The following is a 16,361-nucleotide window of genomic DNA, read 5'->3' as shown; positions in this document are numbered from 1 at the left end:
GTGATTATTGTTCTTGAGCAGTATACCTCTACCCGGGCATCTCTTCAAGTATGCTAATATTTTCTCTGCCGCAAGAAGATGAGAAGTTCTAGGGGAGTGCATGTACTGGCTAACAACACTAACTGCATAATTGATATCTGGCCGAGTGAGGCAGAGATTTAGGAGCTTTCCAACCAACTGTTGGAACATAACTTTGTCTTCAAGAGGCTCCCCGCCCTCTACACTAATCTTGTGATTTTGTTCAATGGGTGTATCAGCAGGCTTAACACCCAACTTTCCAGTTTCCGCCAACAGATCTAGAACATATTTTCTCTGAGAGATAAAAATCCCCTGCTTGGATCTAGCAATCTCAATACCCAAAAAGTACTGTAGTGCACCAAGATCTTTCACCTCAAACTCTTGATGAAGGAGCTGTTTGAGGGACTCAATCTCATGGCTGTCATTTCCTGTCACCACAATATCATCAACAGATACCGCAAGTAGTGTCAGAGAGGACTCCACCCTCTTGATGAATAGTGTATGATCTGACTGGGTCTGTACATAACCAAACTTTCCAAGGGCTAATCTGAACCTATCAAACCAGACTCTAGGTGACTGCTTCAAACCATACAATGCCTTGTTCAGTCGACAAACCTTTTTATCTGTCTCTGTATCATAGAATCCAGGAGGCAACTGCATGTAGACCTCTTTCTGTAAGTCTCCGTTCAGAAAGACATTTTTAACATCCATCTGGAACAAGGGCCAAGAATGATTTGCTGCAAGGGATAACAGAACTCGGATGGTGGTCATCTTGGCTACTGGGGCAAAGGTCTCCAAGTAGTCTATACCATAAGTTTGAGTGAACCCCTTTGCGACCAACCGGGCTTTGTACCTTTCAATAGAGCCATCAACATTATGCTTCACAGTGAACACCCATTTGCATCCCACCGGTTTCTTTCCTTTTGGTGGGTCAACCAGTGCCCAAGTGTTATGCTTCAACAAGGCATCCATTTCGACTTGCATTGCATCTTTCCATTCTGGAACTGATAAGGCTTCTTGCACTGTTCTTGGAATGGGGACATTGGCAATGGAAGTGAGATAGGAGCAGTAAGATGGAGATAGACGATCATAGGATAGGAACTGTGAGATGGTGTGAGCTGTAGAAGTGGTGCAATGTCGTTTCTCTTTGCGAATGGCAATAGGGAGATCAAGGTCATCAACAAGAGGGGAAGTGGCAATAGTGGGAGGTGTCTCAGTAGGCTCTGGATCTGGAGCCGCAGAAGGAACTCGAGCTGGCCGGGACTGCCGTTGACTAGGATCAACCTGCCTGCATTGCCTGTGATAGACTCTCAACTCCTGCTCCCTCTGACCACCCTCACTACTACAACCTTCATTATCCAGTGGAATAGGTAAAGGAACAGCCCCACTCAAAACAACCCCACTTCCACCAGCCCCACTTCCACTCTCACTGCTCTCCCTCTGAGGAAAGAAACTCAAAACAGCCCCACTCTCACTGCTCTCCCCCTGAGGAGTAATCCTAGGATAATAGGGTGTCTCCTCAAAGAAGGTGACATCCATGGAGACAAACCTTTTCCCTAAAACCGGATCATAGCAACAATAACCCTTTTGAGTTTGTGCATAACCGAGGAAAATGCATTTGGGGTTCAAACTTGGAATGATGAGGCCCGAGAAGCTGAACGAAACAGGTACAACCAAAGGTTTTAAGGGAAACAATGAACAACTCCTCGTCTGGGTATAGAAGGGAAAAGGGGTTTTCATATCAAGAACCTGGGAAGGAACTCGATTAATGAGATAAACTGCCGTGAGGATAGTATCACCCCAGAAGCGAATAGGTACATTGGAGGTAAACATAATGCTTCTAGCCACCTCCAAGATATGCCTATTCTTCCTTTCGGCAACGCCGTTCTGCTGTGGTGTATAAGGGCAAGTGCTCTGGTGAATAACTCCATGGCTAAGAAGGTAGAAGGTCAATGGCTGAGCAAAGTATTCCTTTGCATTATCAGATCTAAGAACTTTGATTTTGGCCCCAAACTGAGTGAGAATCATCTGATAGAAGTTTTGGTTCAGAGTAGGAATCTCATCCCGAGAACGTATAAGATAGACCCAAGAAAAGCGGGTATGGTCATCAACAAACAGTAGAAAATATCTGTACCCACCCATAGAAGAGATATGATATGGCCCCCAAACATCAGTATGCACAATATCAAAATAGGAATTACTTATTTTATTACTTAAAGAATAAGAGGTTCTACAATGTTTGACAAACTCACAACTCTCACACCTCAACTTTGATAACTCAACAGACTCAAATAATGCAGGAAACAGACTCTTCAAAGACTTAAAAGACAAATGACCTAATCGGTTATGCCAAAGCATAACCGGACTCACAGACTAGGAAACAAAAGACTTCTTATCCACTGACTCCTCCTGACGAGAACTCTCTCCAAGCAGATAGATCCCGTTCGTCTCACGGCCAGTCCGAATCACTTTCCTCGTCTCCAAGTCCTGAAAAACACATCGGTCAGGGAAAAAGGTTACTGAACAGTTCATGTGTTTGGTAATACTACTAACTGAAAGCAGGTTAGTATCAAGCTTAGGAACATGCAAGACAGAAGATAAATTGATAGTATCCGATAGTTTGATGTCCCCCTTGCTCGAAATGGGAACAAGAGAGACATCAACAATGGATACTCTATCTCGGCCAGAGGACAAGTGATAAGAAGTGAACAATGATGGCAAGCTAGTCATATGGTCGGATGCACCTGAATCTATTACCTAGTAGTGGTCAATATTACCTGGAGCCGAAGCATGGTAGGCTGAGGCTCGAGTACCTGAATGTGCAAATGCAGATGTGGTAGGAGCTGATGGTGACTGAGATGGCTGAGCTGAACTCCCAACTTCCTTTTCCAACTGTATGAGGGCAGCCCGAACAACGGCTAAAGTCTCTAGGGATGTGCCTGATGAGGATGCTGAATCAGTGTTCACGGCCACATGAGCATTACCCTTCTTATTTCTTAGTTTTGCTGGGACCAAGTGAGGATGTAGCTTCCAACAAGTATCTTTTGTGTGCTTGGGTTTCTTGCAATGTTCACATATCAGATCCCGTTTATCTTCCTTCTTCCGGTCCTTTTCTGGATCACCCCCTGGCTTAGGTTTAATAGCTTCAGGGTTGGGAAAGGGGGTTGAGGCTGCATCATGACTTACCTCCTGGTCTCTTCACTATGCACCAGGGAGTATGCTTGAGAAAGGGTCACACTATCTCTTGTCAATATCTGTTGTCGCACAATGTCCTATTCGGAATTCAAACCAGCCAGAAACTCAAATACCCTATTCGTCTCGACTTGCTTTCTGTGAGTCTGTGCATCTTTGGGACTCTCCCATTCAAGGGTCTCTAGATGGTCAATCTCATGCTACAAGGATTTCAAGGTAGAGAAGTAGACAGAAACTGGCTTCTCTCCTTGTTTAAGGCTGTTCACCTCACACTTTAGTTCATAGGCTCTGGCAACATTAAGGGGTTGGGAATAGGTTTCTTTCACAACATCCCATATCTCTTTAGCTGTCTTTGCCCACAAGTAATTTCGGCTGATATGTGGCTGCATAGAATTACACAGTCATGCCATAACCAAATAGTTCTCTTGAACCCACTTGGTGTATGTTGGGTCATCCTTGGAAGGTTCTTTCACATCTCCCAAGAGGTAACCCAGTTTTCCCCTTCCTCACTCCAAGTAATTTGACCCATCAAATCTCATAGTTGTAATCTGAAACCCGGTTTCAGATACACTACTATAACTGTTGTTTCCAAAACTACCTTCTCCCTAACCCTTAAACTCCATCTTTGATCAAGAATCAGTGGCTACAAACTGTTAGAGCCACTATACTAGAAAATAGAGTAACATCAAGCTGGTCTGAAATCTGATCTGAAACTAACACAAATCTGATCTGATATGAAATCTGATATGAAACCAACCCAAATCTGATATGAAATCAATCGCCTATCACAATATATGCAAGAAATCAACCCAAATCTGATCTGAAATCAATTGGCATGCATAGTACCAGGCAACCTGTCAATCTGAGATGCTATTTTCTGAAATCACTACTGTCGGGCCCACTGCTGCGAGAGCAGAATTAGGGTTTCAATTGTAGGTCTGAAATAAGTGCTCAGCTGCACTCTCCAAGCAGTCCGCACAAGTGGGACTTGTCGTAGGGTCAATATTAAACCCTAAAATTGATCACCTCTGAGAGGGGGGGTTCGGCCCAACAATCAAACCCTAGAAACAAACTTAAAACAGTTCGGCCTCTCCTTCTAGATAGGTCCAACCTATCTCGACTGATTGCAGTCTCTGAAACTAAATAAAAAAATACTTAATTATGGATTTCGGTTTACTGCCTTCTAGGGTCACTTGAACCCTAACCTTCGCTGCTTCTTCCTAATTACCAACTCTCTGCAAGCCGCGGCAAGTCCTCAACTGCTGCAAACCTCTCCTGGTAATCTCCAAGATTCAGCCGCCGAATACTTCTTCATAAGCTTCCAGCCCTAACTAGTCCTCATGTGGTCAGCTGGACTAGACACATATGAGAAGCCCTAGATAGGCTCTGATACCAAGTAGAAGATCAAGACTATAATCAGTCTTGAATCCTAATAGGTTTTAGGTTTACAAAACAGAAGAAAAGTGAGAGAAAGGAGAAGGAATAGAAGAGAAACAGGAGAACACAAGGGGTTGAAAGGAGGGACAGATTCTTACTGATCTGCCGCCGCCACTCTCTTATTATTTATAGATTATGTTCGGTACATAATGGAAAGGACAGATCTGCCCTTAGTACTTACATGATAAATAAAGTAAATAAAAACTGAAATAAATAATTACTGAATTAACAAACTGACCAAAACTGACACTACTATAACTGAAACAAATAACTACACATGCTATCCTACGAACACAGTGGGGACCACTGCTGTGGGGCCCACATCAGTGTTCTCTACAAAGAGAAAGGAAAGGAAGGAGGAGGGAAGAAGAACGAAGAGGGGGAGGATGGTTTGTCGTCATCAACGATGACAACGGTGAAGTGGCAGCAACAGTAGATCTGAACTCTCAGATCTGAGATCTGAGTTCTCGGATCTCAGATCCGAGATTCTCTGCAGTCTGCAACTTCTTCTTCTTCTTCTTCTTCTTCTTCTCTCTCTCCCTTCTTCTTCCACAGATCTCAGACACGAAACACGAACTCAGATCTGAGTTCGTGTGTTTCTCTCCTGCATCTTTATACTGTGAACCGCTGTCCGGGTCAAATGAGTCGATGGTTTGACTGCCCGGGTCAGCGGTTTTCTAACAAAATCAATGGTTTTTGACCCAAGGATGGGTTAGGGGTGAAACGGAACCGGTTGCTTGGACGTTTTCCAGGCCGAACGGTCCGACCATCCGGGTCAACAACGGTTCAAAAACATTGGGTCAAACTCTCCTTTCAATATATTCCAGCAGGCCTTAATTAATAAAAGAAAAATTAAAGCCATCTGGACCTGGGGCCTTATCCCCACTTATATGTTTTAAAGCCTCCTTAATTTCCTCCTTAAATCCTTTTTTGTTGGGAGAAAAGCCATCTACAACCTTATTTATGAAAATTGGCATATTTGTGGAGATTCTAAGACTGATGTATTGTTTTATTATAGTCCCTTTTGTACTTGTAATCTATACTCCATTCGGATACAGTTTCAAATCATTTAGAGTTTTGATCAACCCAAGATAACCTTTTTTTCTCTAAGAAAGATGCCTACCTGATGAGTTCTTTTTTTTTTTTTTTTTGATTTCTTCCAATCAGCTGTCTTTTTCAGTTTTGTATTCTAATGTGTGTGTTGCCCAGGCCTACTTTAGATATTCCATTGATTAGTTTGAAGATTTACTTCGGTTTAGAAGGCTTTGATCCCTTCTCTAGTTTGGCAGGACTTTGATCTTCCATATTTGGACCGGCAGTCCTAAAACCTAGTTGTTTGGATTACTATCTTCGAGAATTGCATTTTATTTGGTTATTGTTCTGGACTAGAACTTGTTAACCTAGATAACCTAGATGGCTGATAAGGTTGATGTCATACCTGTGAAGTTTGATGGAACTAACTACAATATGTGCAAGTTCCATTTTGATTTCTTTGTTGAGGGAAAGGATCTGTTATTTGAATGGCACAATTACTAAGCCAGATGAAGCTAAATCAAAGGCATTTTACCCATGGAAACTTGATAATGAAAAACTGGTTTCTTGGATTGTAAGTTCGATCGAAACTCGTATTTCTGTACCCATGAGAAGGATGAGAACTGCTTTTAATATGTATGCTTATTTGAAGGTTTGTTACCAGTCTAACATGTCTAGGCAGTACCAAGTTGAATATGAAATATTTGCATATTGTCAAGGAGATAGGAAAATACGGGAATATTATGCCGGATTTCTGGATTTGTGGACTGAATACGAGCTAGTACATATTGACCCTTCCAATCCTCATGAATATCTCATGTATCTTTAGAAACACTTTGAGAAACATAAGGTGAATCGGTTTCTTATGAGACTTACACCTGAATATGAGATAATCAGGTCTAACATCTCGAGCCGGGGAACCCTTCCAGACTTGGATTCAGTGATGGGGGAACTCCTAAGAGAGGAGACCCAACTTTTAATTGCTATGGGAATTGAAGGGAAATTGACAGATTCTGGGGCTGATACAACTTTTGTTGCACATGGGAATAGGAAGCCAGCCACTAAGGACTTTTCAAAAATTCAATGTTTTGAGTGCAAAGGGTTTGTTCACATTGATTCTTATTGCAAGAAGAAAAATATGTGCACTTACTATAAACAACTTGGTCAGATTATTCCTAATTGTCTTGTTCGACCAGCTAAGGGTGCTGAAAAGAAGAATCAGCCACATGCATATCAAGTTATTGAGGGCTAAACTTTTAACATGACTATTACCAAGAGTGATTCCTCTGTTAAAGGTGAATCATCTGTTTCTATGGATGAAGAAAAGATTTGAAAATTAGTACCCTCTGCTTTTTTTGCTATTTGCTTGTCTAGTAAGTCCTTTTGCTTATTGTTCATCAGCCTCACATGTTTGGAATATTGATTCTAGTGCCACCAACCATATGACCGGATCCTATCCCAATTGCCCAATTCACCTTACAGAAACCCATGATAAATACATAGTTATTGCTAATGGTAAAAGCTAAGCATCACTGGTAGTAATGACCTTTCTTTGAAACTTTCACCCACTATGTCCTTCCCTCTTTCAAAGACCTTCCTCCTTGTTCCTAATCTTACTACCAATTTAATTTCTGTTTGCCAACTTGTTGATGAAGGAAATGCTCTCACTTTTCTCATAATGGTTGTTTAATCAAAGACTGACACACTGGAAAGGTGAAAGGGAAGGAGTGTTTCTCAGAGCATTAGAATCAACCCTTCTGTGCTGATGCCTGAAAAAACGTGTAGCAGCATATAATGGAGTAGACGAGGGTGCAAGAGCTAGCAATGGGATAAACGGAGTAAGGATGGGAGGAGGAACATGACACTCAAGGATAGGATGCTCATCCCTAAAATACTCCCCTAAGAAGCAGCATGTGAGAAGAAAGGAGTGGACTTGGAGAAGGTAACATACCTAATCTTTAACACTAGATCATAGTAACAATACCCCTTCTAGTTTTGAGCATACCCAAGGAAAACACACTTCTTGGCTTTAGGATCAAGTTTAGAACAGTAAGGACCAAGACACCAAGTATGTGAACAAAACATGTACATATTGGGACATTCCTTAAACCATTCCCCCTTCTTAGATTACATCATTTTATAATTTTGCCCAAAATAGAAGAGGCCTGCTATCTCCTTGTTTTGCAAGCACATCTGCCATCCCATTAGCAGTCCTCCTTACCCAACTGAAAGCTGCGTTGTATCTTTTTGCTAGAGCATCGATTTCCCTAAAAGCTTGTTTGTATTTCCAAGGGGATGAATTGACTTTCTTTGTCCGAGCAATGACGAATTGTGAATCTCCTTCAATTTCCAGTTCCCTGATTTCAAGTTGTGCAGCAAGTCAGCTTGAAGCCTTGAACTGAATCTCCAAAGCCAATTGAACCTGAATACAAGGCCACTACCTCTCCTAGGTTATTTCTGAATACACCCCCTATGCCTGCTCTTCCTGGGTTGCCCATTGAGCTGCCATCAAATCAAAGTTCAATTTCAAACTATTTGATGTAGGACAAGCTCAGTTCTAGTCCTTAGAGAATGTTGAATGGTCTTCTTGATCAGAGTTTTATGGCTGTTGATGGCTGTAATGGATTCTTGAAGGAGTAAAAGAGAAAATAGCGAGAGAAAGAAGAGAGAAAATACCTGGAATCACTCACAGGGTGCCTAGAATCACTCTAGGGCATGAGATCACTCACCATAGCTAGCATAAGCTGACGAATACCCATTATAATTCATTGGCTTTGTATAAAACGTCCATACATATTTATGGACTCTAAACTCATAATAATCCTAGGAGTCGAACTTTTAGACTCATAATAGTCTTAGGAGTCAAAATTGTTAGACTCAATAATTCTAGTAGGACTCAAACTAAGCTGTCATATCCTATTTTAATTCAAAGAAGACTGAAAGAACTCTAACCCTACTTATGCAATGACTAAAATTTTAAACATAAACAAATTATAACTAGACAAATTAAACCCTATCAATGGGCCCCACAGAAAATATCCATGGTCTTTACCTAGTGTGCTGTCCTAACTGTTATGACTTCAGATAGTTCCTCCTTAGATTTACTCCTCACTGAAGATTCTTTAATTTCTTTCTTCCCAAATGGTCCATATCACCGCTGCTCTTACCGTCCACAAAATCCTTCCTCTCTTTTTCTCTTGCCTCAGGAAATTGGAGTTGAATAACTCTACCACGTCTTGCGGGGGAGTCCATCTGCAACCAAAAGGAGAGCAAACAAATTCCCAAATACAAGATACAAAGGAACAAGAGAGCAATAAATGAGGGAGAGTCTCACCACTCTCCTTGCACAGGAAACACATATGAGGATATAGGCACCCATTTGGCCTTTTTTATAGCAAGTCGCAGGTATTGATCTTTCCAAGAAACACTTCCCAGCAAAAAGCTTGTACTTTAGGAGGGATAGGTTTGCACCTGATTTCTTTTATCAAGCAGTTTACCCCCTAGGTTTAGTTAGAATAAGAATGTTAAAGAAAGAAGCACACATGAAACAACCATCAGGCAAAGGAGTCCAAACTCTAATATCTGAAACATTTTGGTCCAAAAAGACATTTTCCAGTATTGTAAGTAGGAGAATAAGGACTCACATTTGCCTTCTCTCTTGATATTTATACTTAACTAGAAATGATACGATGATAATACAGCCCTTAATAGGGCGGCTATAACTAAAGGGACCACACTTTAAGAAATAAAAGAACAAGCTACTAATGGGCTTAGGCTTGAGAACCAAACAATTAACGCAACAATAAAAGTATATAAGAAACTGGGCCCATAAACCTCTCTGCCCATTAACAGAACTGTCAAGAATACTTATTGGTTATAGGTTTATGTATTTTCTTGTCTAAATATCTTAGCAACATTTAAATGTCTTGGTAATCCTTAGTCATATTATTACATATTTACTGTATAAAAGTTTTGGTAACTTTTTTTTCCTTATTATATTCTGTTCTCTCTATTTGAAGGTTGGCCACTCTATTGGTTCATACATCTCTCTTGAAATTTTTAGGAGACTTCCAGAGCAGGTATTACTAATTTGAAATGACAGCATTGTTGTTATGTTTATAGCTTTAGTAAACTTTGCTTTCATGTTTGCAGGTTAAATATTGTATAGGGCTGTATCCATTTTTATTTTTGAACAAGGAATCTGCAAAGCAGTCTCTGATAGGGAAGATTGTAGTGTATGTTCCTTTCTTCTATATGAGTAATGGTTTTCACTCTTTTTCCTTTTATCGATAAATGGTCTCCTTTTTCAAAAGAAAGTAGCAGAAATTAGAGTTCAAGAGGAGAGAAGAAGAAGAAGAAGGTGGCGGCAACTTGGGTTCAGAGAGAGAGATTTTCAAACATAATCTTTTCTCTTACTCCCTTAATTCTATTTCAGTAAGTTAAACTTTAGTAATTTACAGAGAAGCCCCTAGTTGGGCAGAAAATTAAAAAGACATAACATAAGAAAGAATAAAGCCCAGATTAAGGCCCATTACAACAAAGAACATAAAAGATAAAAAAGGATAAACAGCCTATGGGCCATTCGGCCCATCTTCTCTACACTCCCCCTCAAGCTGAGCATAGATGTCAATCATGCCCAGTATCATGCTGAAGTTTGGCCTTGGGAATGCCCTTGGTGAGGAAATCAGCTAACTGTCCTTCAGAGGTGATGAAAGGTAGGCACACTTCTCCAGAAGCCACTCTTTCTCGAATGAAGTGTCTGTCAACTTCAATATGCTTAGTTCTGTTATGTTGCACTGGGGTGTGAACAATGTTGATGGCGGCCTGATTATCACAGTATAACATCATTGGCTTATCATGCTCAATATCCAGTTCCTCCATCAAGGATCTAAGCCACAATAGTTCAGAAACTCCATGAGCCATGGCTTTGTATTTTGCTTCGGCTGAAGATCGAGCAACAATTGATTGTTTCTTGCTTCTCCAAGAGACAATATTACCTGCCACCAAGCTACAATACCCAGAGGTAGGTCTTCTGCCATCAATGTTTCCAGCCTAGTCAGCATCTGTGTAGGCTTCAAGTTTCATATGGCCATGCTTAGCAAATAGAATTCCCTTTCCAGGGGAGCCCTTCAAATAACATAGAATCCGCTCTGCTGCTGCCATGTGAATATCCCTGGGAGCATGCATGAACTGACTAATGCAACTGACCACATATGTAATGTCTGGCCAAGTCATGCATAGATAAAGAAGTTTTCCAAGTAATCTCTGGAAGACTCCCTTATCTTCTAACAATATTCCATCTGAAGCAGAGAGTTTATGGCTCATATCAAAAGGAGTAGCAACTGGTCTAGCACCCATCTTCCCTGTTTCAGAGAGCAAATCAAGAATATACTTTCTCTGAGAGATAAGGATCCCATCCTTGGATCTAGCAATTTCTATACCTAGAAAGTATCTCAATTCCCCCAAATCTTTGATCTCAAACTCTGTATGAAGGAAGTATTTGAGATTAATTATCCCTGAGACATCATTACCAGTCACAACAATATTATCAACATACACAATCAGGTAAACGGCCAAGGATCCTCTCCTCTTCACAAAGAGGGTATGATTAGACTATGTCTGTATATAGCCAAAACTAACAAGGGCAGCCCTAAACCTTTCAAACCATGCTCTAGGGGACTGTTTGAGTCCATAAAGAGATTTCTTTAGCCTGTAGACCTTTCCTTTCATATCTGTTTCATACATCCCTGGAGTAAGAGACATACAGACCTCCTCATGTAACTCTCCATTCAGAAATGCATTCTTTACATCCAGTTGATAAAGTGGCCAGTCTGAGTGTGCAACCAAAGATAGCGGAACTCTCATAGAAGTCATCTTGGCAATAGGGGCAAAGGTCTCCGGATAATCAATCCCATATGTCTGTGTATAGCCTTTTGCAACCAACCTAGCCTTGCACCTTTCAATGGTGCCATCAACATGATATTTGATAGTAAAAACCCACTTACAGCCTAATGGATCATTCCCTTCAGGCAAATCAACCACTTCCCAAGTGTCATTCTTGTGCAGGGCATCAATTTCTGTTCTCATAGCATCCCTCCATTCTGGAAGAGTAAGAGCTTCTGACACAGACTTGGGAATTGGGTTAGAAGCAACAGAAGAAAGGTAGGCACAATATGAAGGAGAGAGCAAACTATAAGAAAGGTGTTTAGAAATGTAATGTGCAGTACACTTCCTTTTTCCTTTCCTAATAGCAATGGGAATATCAAGGTCTAGGAAGGATGGCTCCAAAGGGGCTAAAACAATACCTATTGTCTCTTCTGTAACTGGAAGTGCATGAAGCTCATGTGTTGGAGGGGAAACAATCTGCTCATTTCTGGTTCTTTGCCATTGGTACAACCTGGGATTAAAAAGAGGGTGAGGAGGTAAAGGAGGAGGAATAGAAACACTTGAATGAGAGTGAAGTGATTGATCCTCCCTTGACTCATTTGAAGGAGGAAGAGACTTAGCAAAAGACTCAACTGGGACAGGAAGAGGAAGAACAAACACTTGTGACAAATCCTCCCCGTTTGGACAATGTTTCTCCAGGGAAGAACCATAAAAGGAAGAAAGCTCATCAAAGGTGACATCCATTGAGACATACCGAGTGCCAGTCTTCGGATCAAAACAATAGTAACCCTTTTGTGTGGGGGAATAACCAAGGAAGATACATTTGTGGGATTTTGGTTCAAATTTATGTCTCTGGACACTTGGGATATGTACATAACAAGTGCAACCAAAGACACGGAGAGGAATAGGAAAAAGATCCTTGTCCGGATGAAGAAGACTGAAGGGAGACTTAAACCCTAAAACCCTGGATGGCATACGGTTTATAAGGTAGGTAGCAGTGAGAACAATATCACCCCAAAATTTTGTAGGGACATATGAGGCAAATAGAATACTTCTTGCAACTTCAACAATATGTCTATTTTTTCTTTCAGCAACTCCATTCTATTCTGGGGTCCTAACACAGGAGCTTTGATGAATAACCCCTAAATCAGTGAGATAGAAGGTCAGGTTTTTCTCAAAATATTCTTTGCATTGTCGGATTTGAAAATTTTAATTCTGGTATCAAACTGGGTTAGGACAAATTCATGGAATTGCCTCACAAGTCTGGGAACTTCATCATGGGACTTTATAAAAAATATCCAAGTGAATCGAGAAAAGTCATCAATGAACAAGATAAAATATTTGTAGCCACCCATAGAAGGTAAGTGGTAAGGCCCTCACACATCAGACTGTACAATATTAAAAGGAGAAGAAGGTCTTTTATTACTCAGAGGATAACTGTTTCTATAGTGTTTTGACAGTTCACAAGACTTACAATGAAGACTGGACAAACTAATTCCCTTAAACAGTTCTGGGAATAAATGACTTAATGCAGAAAAAGAAAGATGACCCAAACAAAAATGACATAACATGACTCGACTGTTGGACTCTGTAGAAGTAGACCTAAAAGCAACTTTTCCAGGTTGTTCATGGCATTGTCCAGGAGTATCCAACAGATATATTCCATTCGCCTCACGACCACTCCCAATCACCTTCTGAGACTCCAAATCCTAAAAAACATAGTAGGAAGGGAAGAAGGTTACAGAACAGTTTAACGACTTAGTTAGACTATTTACAGATAACAAGTTTGTATTTAGTTTGGGTACATGAAGAGCAGAAGGAAGAACCAAGGAGTCTGTAGCCTTGATGGTTCCCTTGCCGGAAATAGGGTCGAGAGAGCTATTGGCTAGGGTGATTTTGTCACATCCAGGAAGTAAATCATATGAAACAAACAAAGTAGAAAGGCTGGTCATATGATTAGAAGCACCAAAATCAATAATCCAAGGGATCCTACGATTACCTGAAATGGTTGTATGATTGGCAGAAGCCCGTATACCCGAATGAGCAAATGTGGAAGAGGTTGAATTTCCTGGAGTGTTGGAAGAAGAGGCCACACCCTCTAGGTGACTGATCATCCTCCCAAACTTCTCATATTCTGCCTTCATAGTTGCTAAATGCTCACTATCCGTCATTTCTTCAGTTTGGTATCTATCACTATCTGGACCAACAACAACATTGGCACTCCCTGCCTTTATATTATCAAACTTCTTCTGAAACCGAAGTGGTAGGAGCTCAAGATGCAATTTACAACACTTGTCTTTAGTGTGTTTTGGCTTTTTACAGTACTCACAGATAATCCCCTTCTTCCCTGAGCTACTTGGGGTCCCTGCAACCCCCTTAGGTTTCACTCCTATATTAGCAAAGTGATCATTTAGACCAGCCCCTTGGACCTGGACAAGTCTTCTGCTTTCTTCACTACTTACCAAGGCATATGCTTGAGACAGTGAGACACCATCCTTGGATAAAATATTTTGCTTTGTAATGTCATACTCTGGATTTAACCCTGTCAAGAACTCAAACACCCTGTTTCTCTCAACCAGTTTTCTGTAGGTCACAACATCCTTAGTGGTGTCCTAGGCTACAACTTCTATCAAATCTATCTCTTGCCATAAAGACTTCAGTGTTGAGAAGTATACAGCTAATGGTTTCTCCCCCTGTCTCAAATTCTTCACATCACTTCTCAACTTGTAAACCCTGGCCACATTTAATTTTTGGGAATATGTTTCAGCAACACTATCTCAAATTTCCTTTGCTGAATTCATTCACAAATAGTGTTGACTAATCTATGGTTGCATTAAGTTCACAAGCCATCCAATAACAATATAATTTTCTTGCATCCACTTTTCATATGATGGTTCATCTTCTGGAGGAGCCTTTTTTCTCCTGGAGATAAAACCCCATTTGCCTCTACTACAAATATGAATTTTTACTGATTGTGACCAAGCCAGATAATTAGTTCCATCTAGCTTGATTGTGGTCACAGCCAGTAGAGAGTCTACAGAGGCTCTCGAAACTTGTCCTGATTCAGCAACATGTTGTTTTCAAAGTCAGAGGAGTTCATCTTCTTAAATACTTCAAAAAAGACTTCAAACAATTTTGGATAACAACAAATGAAGATAGAACAAAAATTGTGTTGTGGGCCAACCTCTATGCAGCCGTACCCATAACCTGCATCACACCCGAAAGCTGGGAGAAACAACGAAAACTCAGCCGCTCCTTGTAGACTTCACAGAACACCAATCCACTTGATTCGATCTTCAAGAAGATGAATGAGTAGGCCTTCAGCCACTGAGCGCCCATGTCAAACTTTTTGTGGGGTCCGCAATCAGATTTCTCCAGAAAATTGGGGTTTTGGGCAACACACTTGAATCTGTCAAGAGGATGGCAAAACCAGTCCCCTTCTCTCCAGAAACCACTAACAACTGGGCTGAAATAGGTATCTTTAACTATTCATTCTCCATACACACTGTCTGGGAAAAAAAGGTGAAAAAAAGGGAAAAAATCGAGCCCGCTCTGATACCAAGAAGAAAAACAGCCTTTTGAGAAGAAATGACTATTTAGAAAGTTGCAAAAGTTCAAAAGAAAGTAGCAGAAATCAGAGTTCAAGAGGAGAGAAGAAGGAGAAGAAGGTGGCGGCAACTTGGGTTCAGAGAGAGAGATTTTCGAACATAATCGCTTCTCTTACTTCCTTAATTCTATTTCATTAAGTTAAAAATTTAGTAATTTACAGAGAAGCCCCTAGTTGGGCAGAAAATTAAAAAGACATAACATAAGAAAGAATAAAGCCCAGATTAAGGCCCATTACAGCAAAGAACATAAAAGGTAAAAAACGAAAAAAAGCCTACAAGTTCTTTTGGATTTTTTAATATGGTAGTCAACCAGGTTCCATGATCATTTCTATTAAAAGGGTCTTAAATCCTTGGTACCTCTGACAATAATCTCTCTCCTTTTCTAGATTTCTATTCTCTCTATATGTTAGACAAGTTATAAGCAGGTGGGAAGACTATCTTTATAGGAAGAAAAGGAATACTTTGATCTAGCCACATCAATTCCCAAGGAACACTTTAGATGCCCCGAATCCTTGGCTTAGAACTTCTCCTGTAAGAATTGCTTCAATTCACCAACACCTAGTGTATCACTTTCTGTAATAATAATGTCATTACAATATAATGCTAAGAGAATTTTACCTAAGGGAGAATCCCTATTGAATATAGAATGGTCAACTGCATTGACACATAGCTTTCAAGGCCTCTAGGCGATTTTGGACGACACTGCAGTGTCTTCTTAGAAATCATCCATTTAGATGTATGCGGTCTATTAAATGTGAAAACTAATAGAGCAATGGTGTATTTTATGAATAATTCAGCCATTTTAGGCATGGTTACTTTTATTTAATTAAAAAGAAATCTGAAGTCCTAGAGGAACTTAAAGAGTACAAAATTAGAAGTCAAAACTTAATTATGAAAAAAATAAGATTCTAAGAAGTGATAGAGGAGGATGAGAAAAGGCAAGAAAAAAGGAAGAAAAAGGAGGGAGAAAAGTAAAAAAAGAGAGAGGTCTTGTTCAAAAGAAAGCAAAAGGAGAGAGAGAAAAGGGGTCTTGAGGAAGAAGATACGAACCAACCTCTTTTCCCCCATTGACCTGAACTGATATTCATTGTATTAGAAATTTTAAAGTTACAAAAATGCCCCTGTTAAGTGATTCTTAACTGGGGAAATACAAGGTTATATCGAAAGACAAATATACCCCTCATGGGC

General features: G+C 40.4%; 1 protein-coding gene across 4 annotated transcripts in view; it reads left to right on the top strand.

Annotated features, from left to right (window-relative positions):
* LOC148847546 (alpha/beta-Hydrolases superfamily protein) overlaps positions 1-16,361 on the top strand; it is a 102,119-nt gene that overhangs the window by 25,262 nt on the left and 60,496 nt on the right. For all 4 annotated transcript variants that reach the window (XM_088948908.1, XM_088948910.1, XM_088948911.1 and 1 more), the window contains 2 exons: positions 9,699-9,758; positions 9,832-9,914. In XM_088948908.1, coding sequence (XP_088805034.1) covers positions 9,699-9,758; positions 9,832-9,914 — 143 coding nt within the window. The remainder of the gene's footprint in view (positions 1-9,698; positions 9,759-9,831; positions 9,915-16,361) is intronic.

Source organism: Nelumbo lutea, chromosome 6 (genome assembly GCF_056320005.1).
Source record: "Nelumbo lutea isolate HS-2025 chromosome 6, American lotus-T2T, whole genome shotgun sequence".
NCBI classification, from domain to species: Eukaryota; Viridiplantae; Streptophyta; class Magnoliopsida; order Proteales; family Nelumbonaceae; genus Nelumbo; species Nelumbo lutea.
The sequence above is the reverse complement of the archived record's forward strand: the minus strand, read 5'-3'. Positions and strand labels throughout refer to the sequence as shown.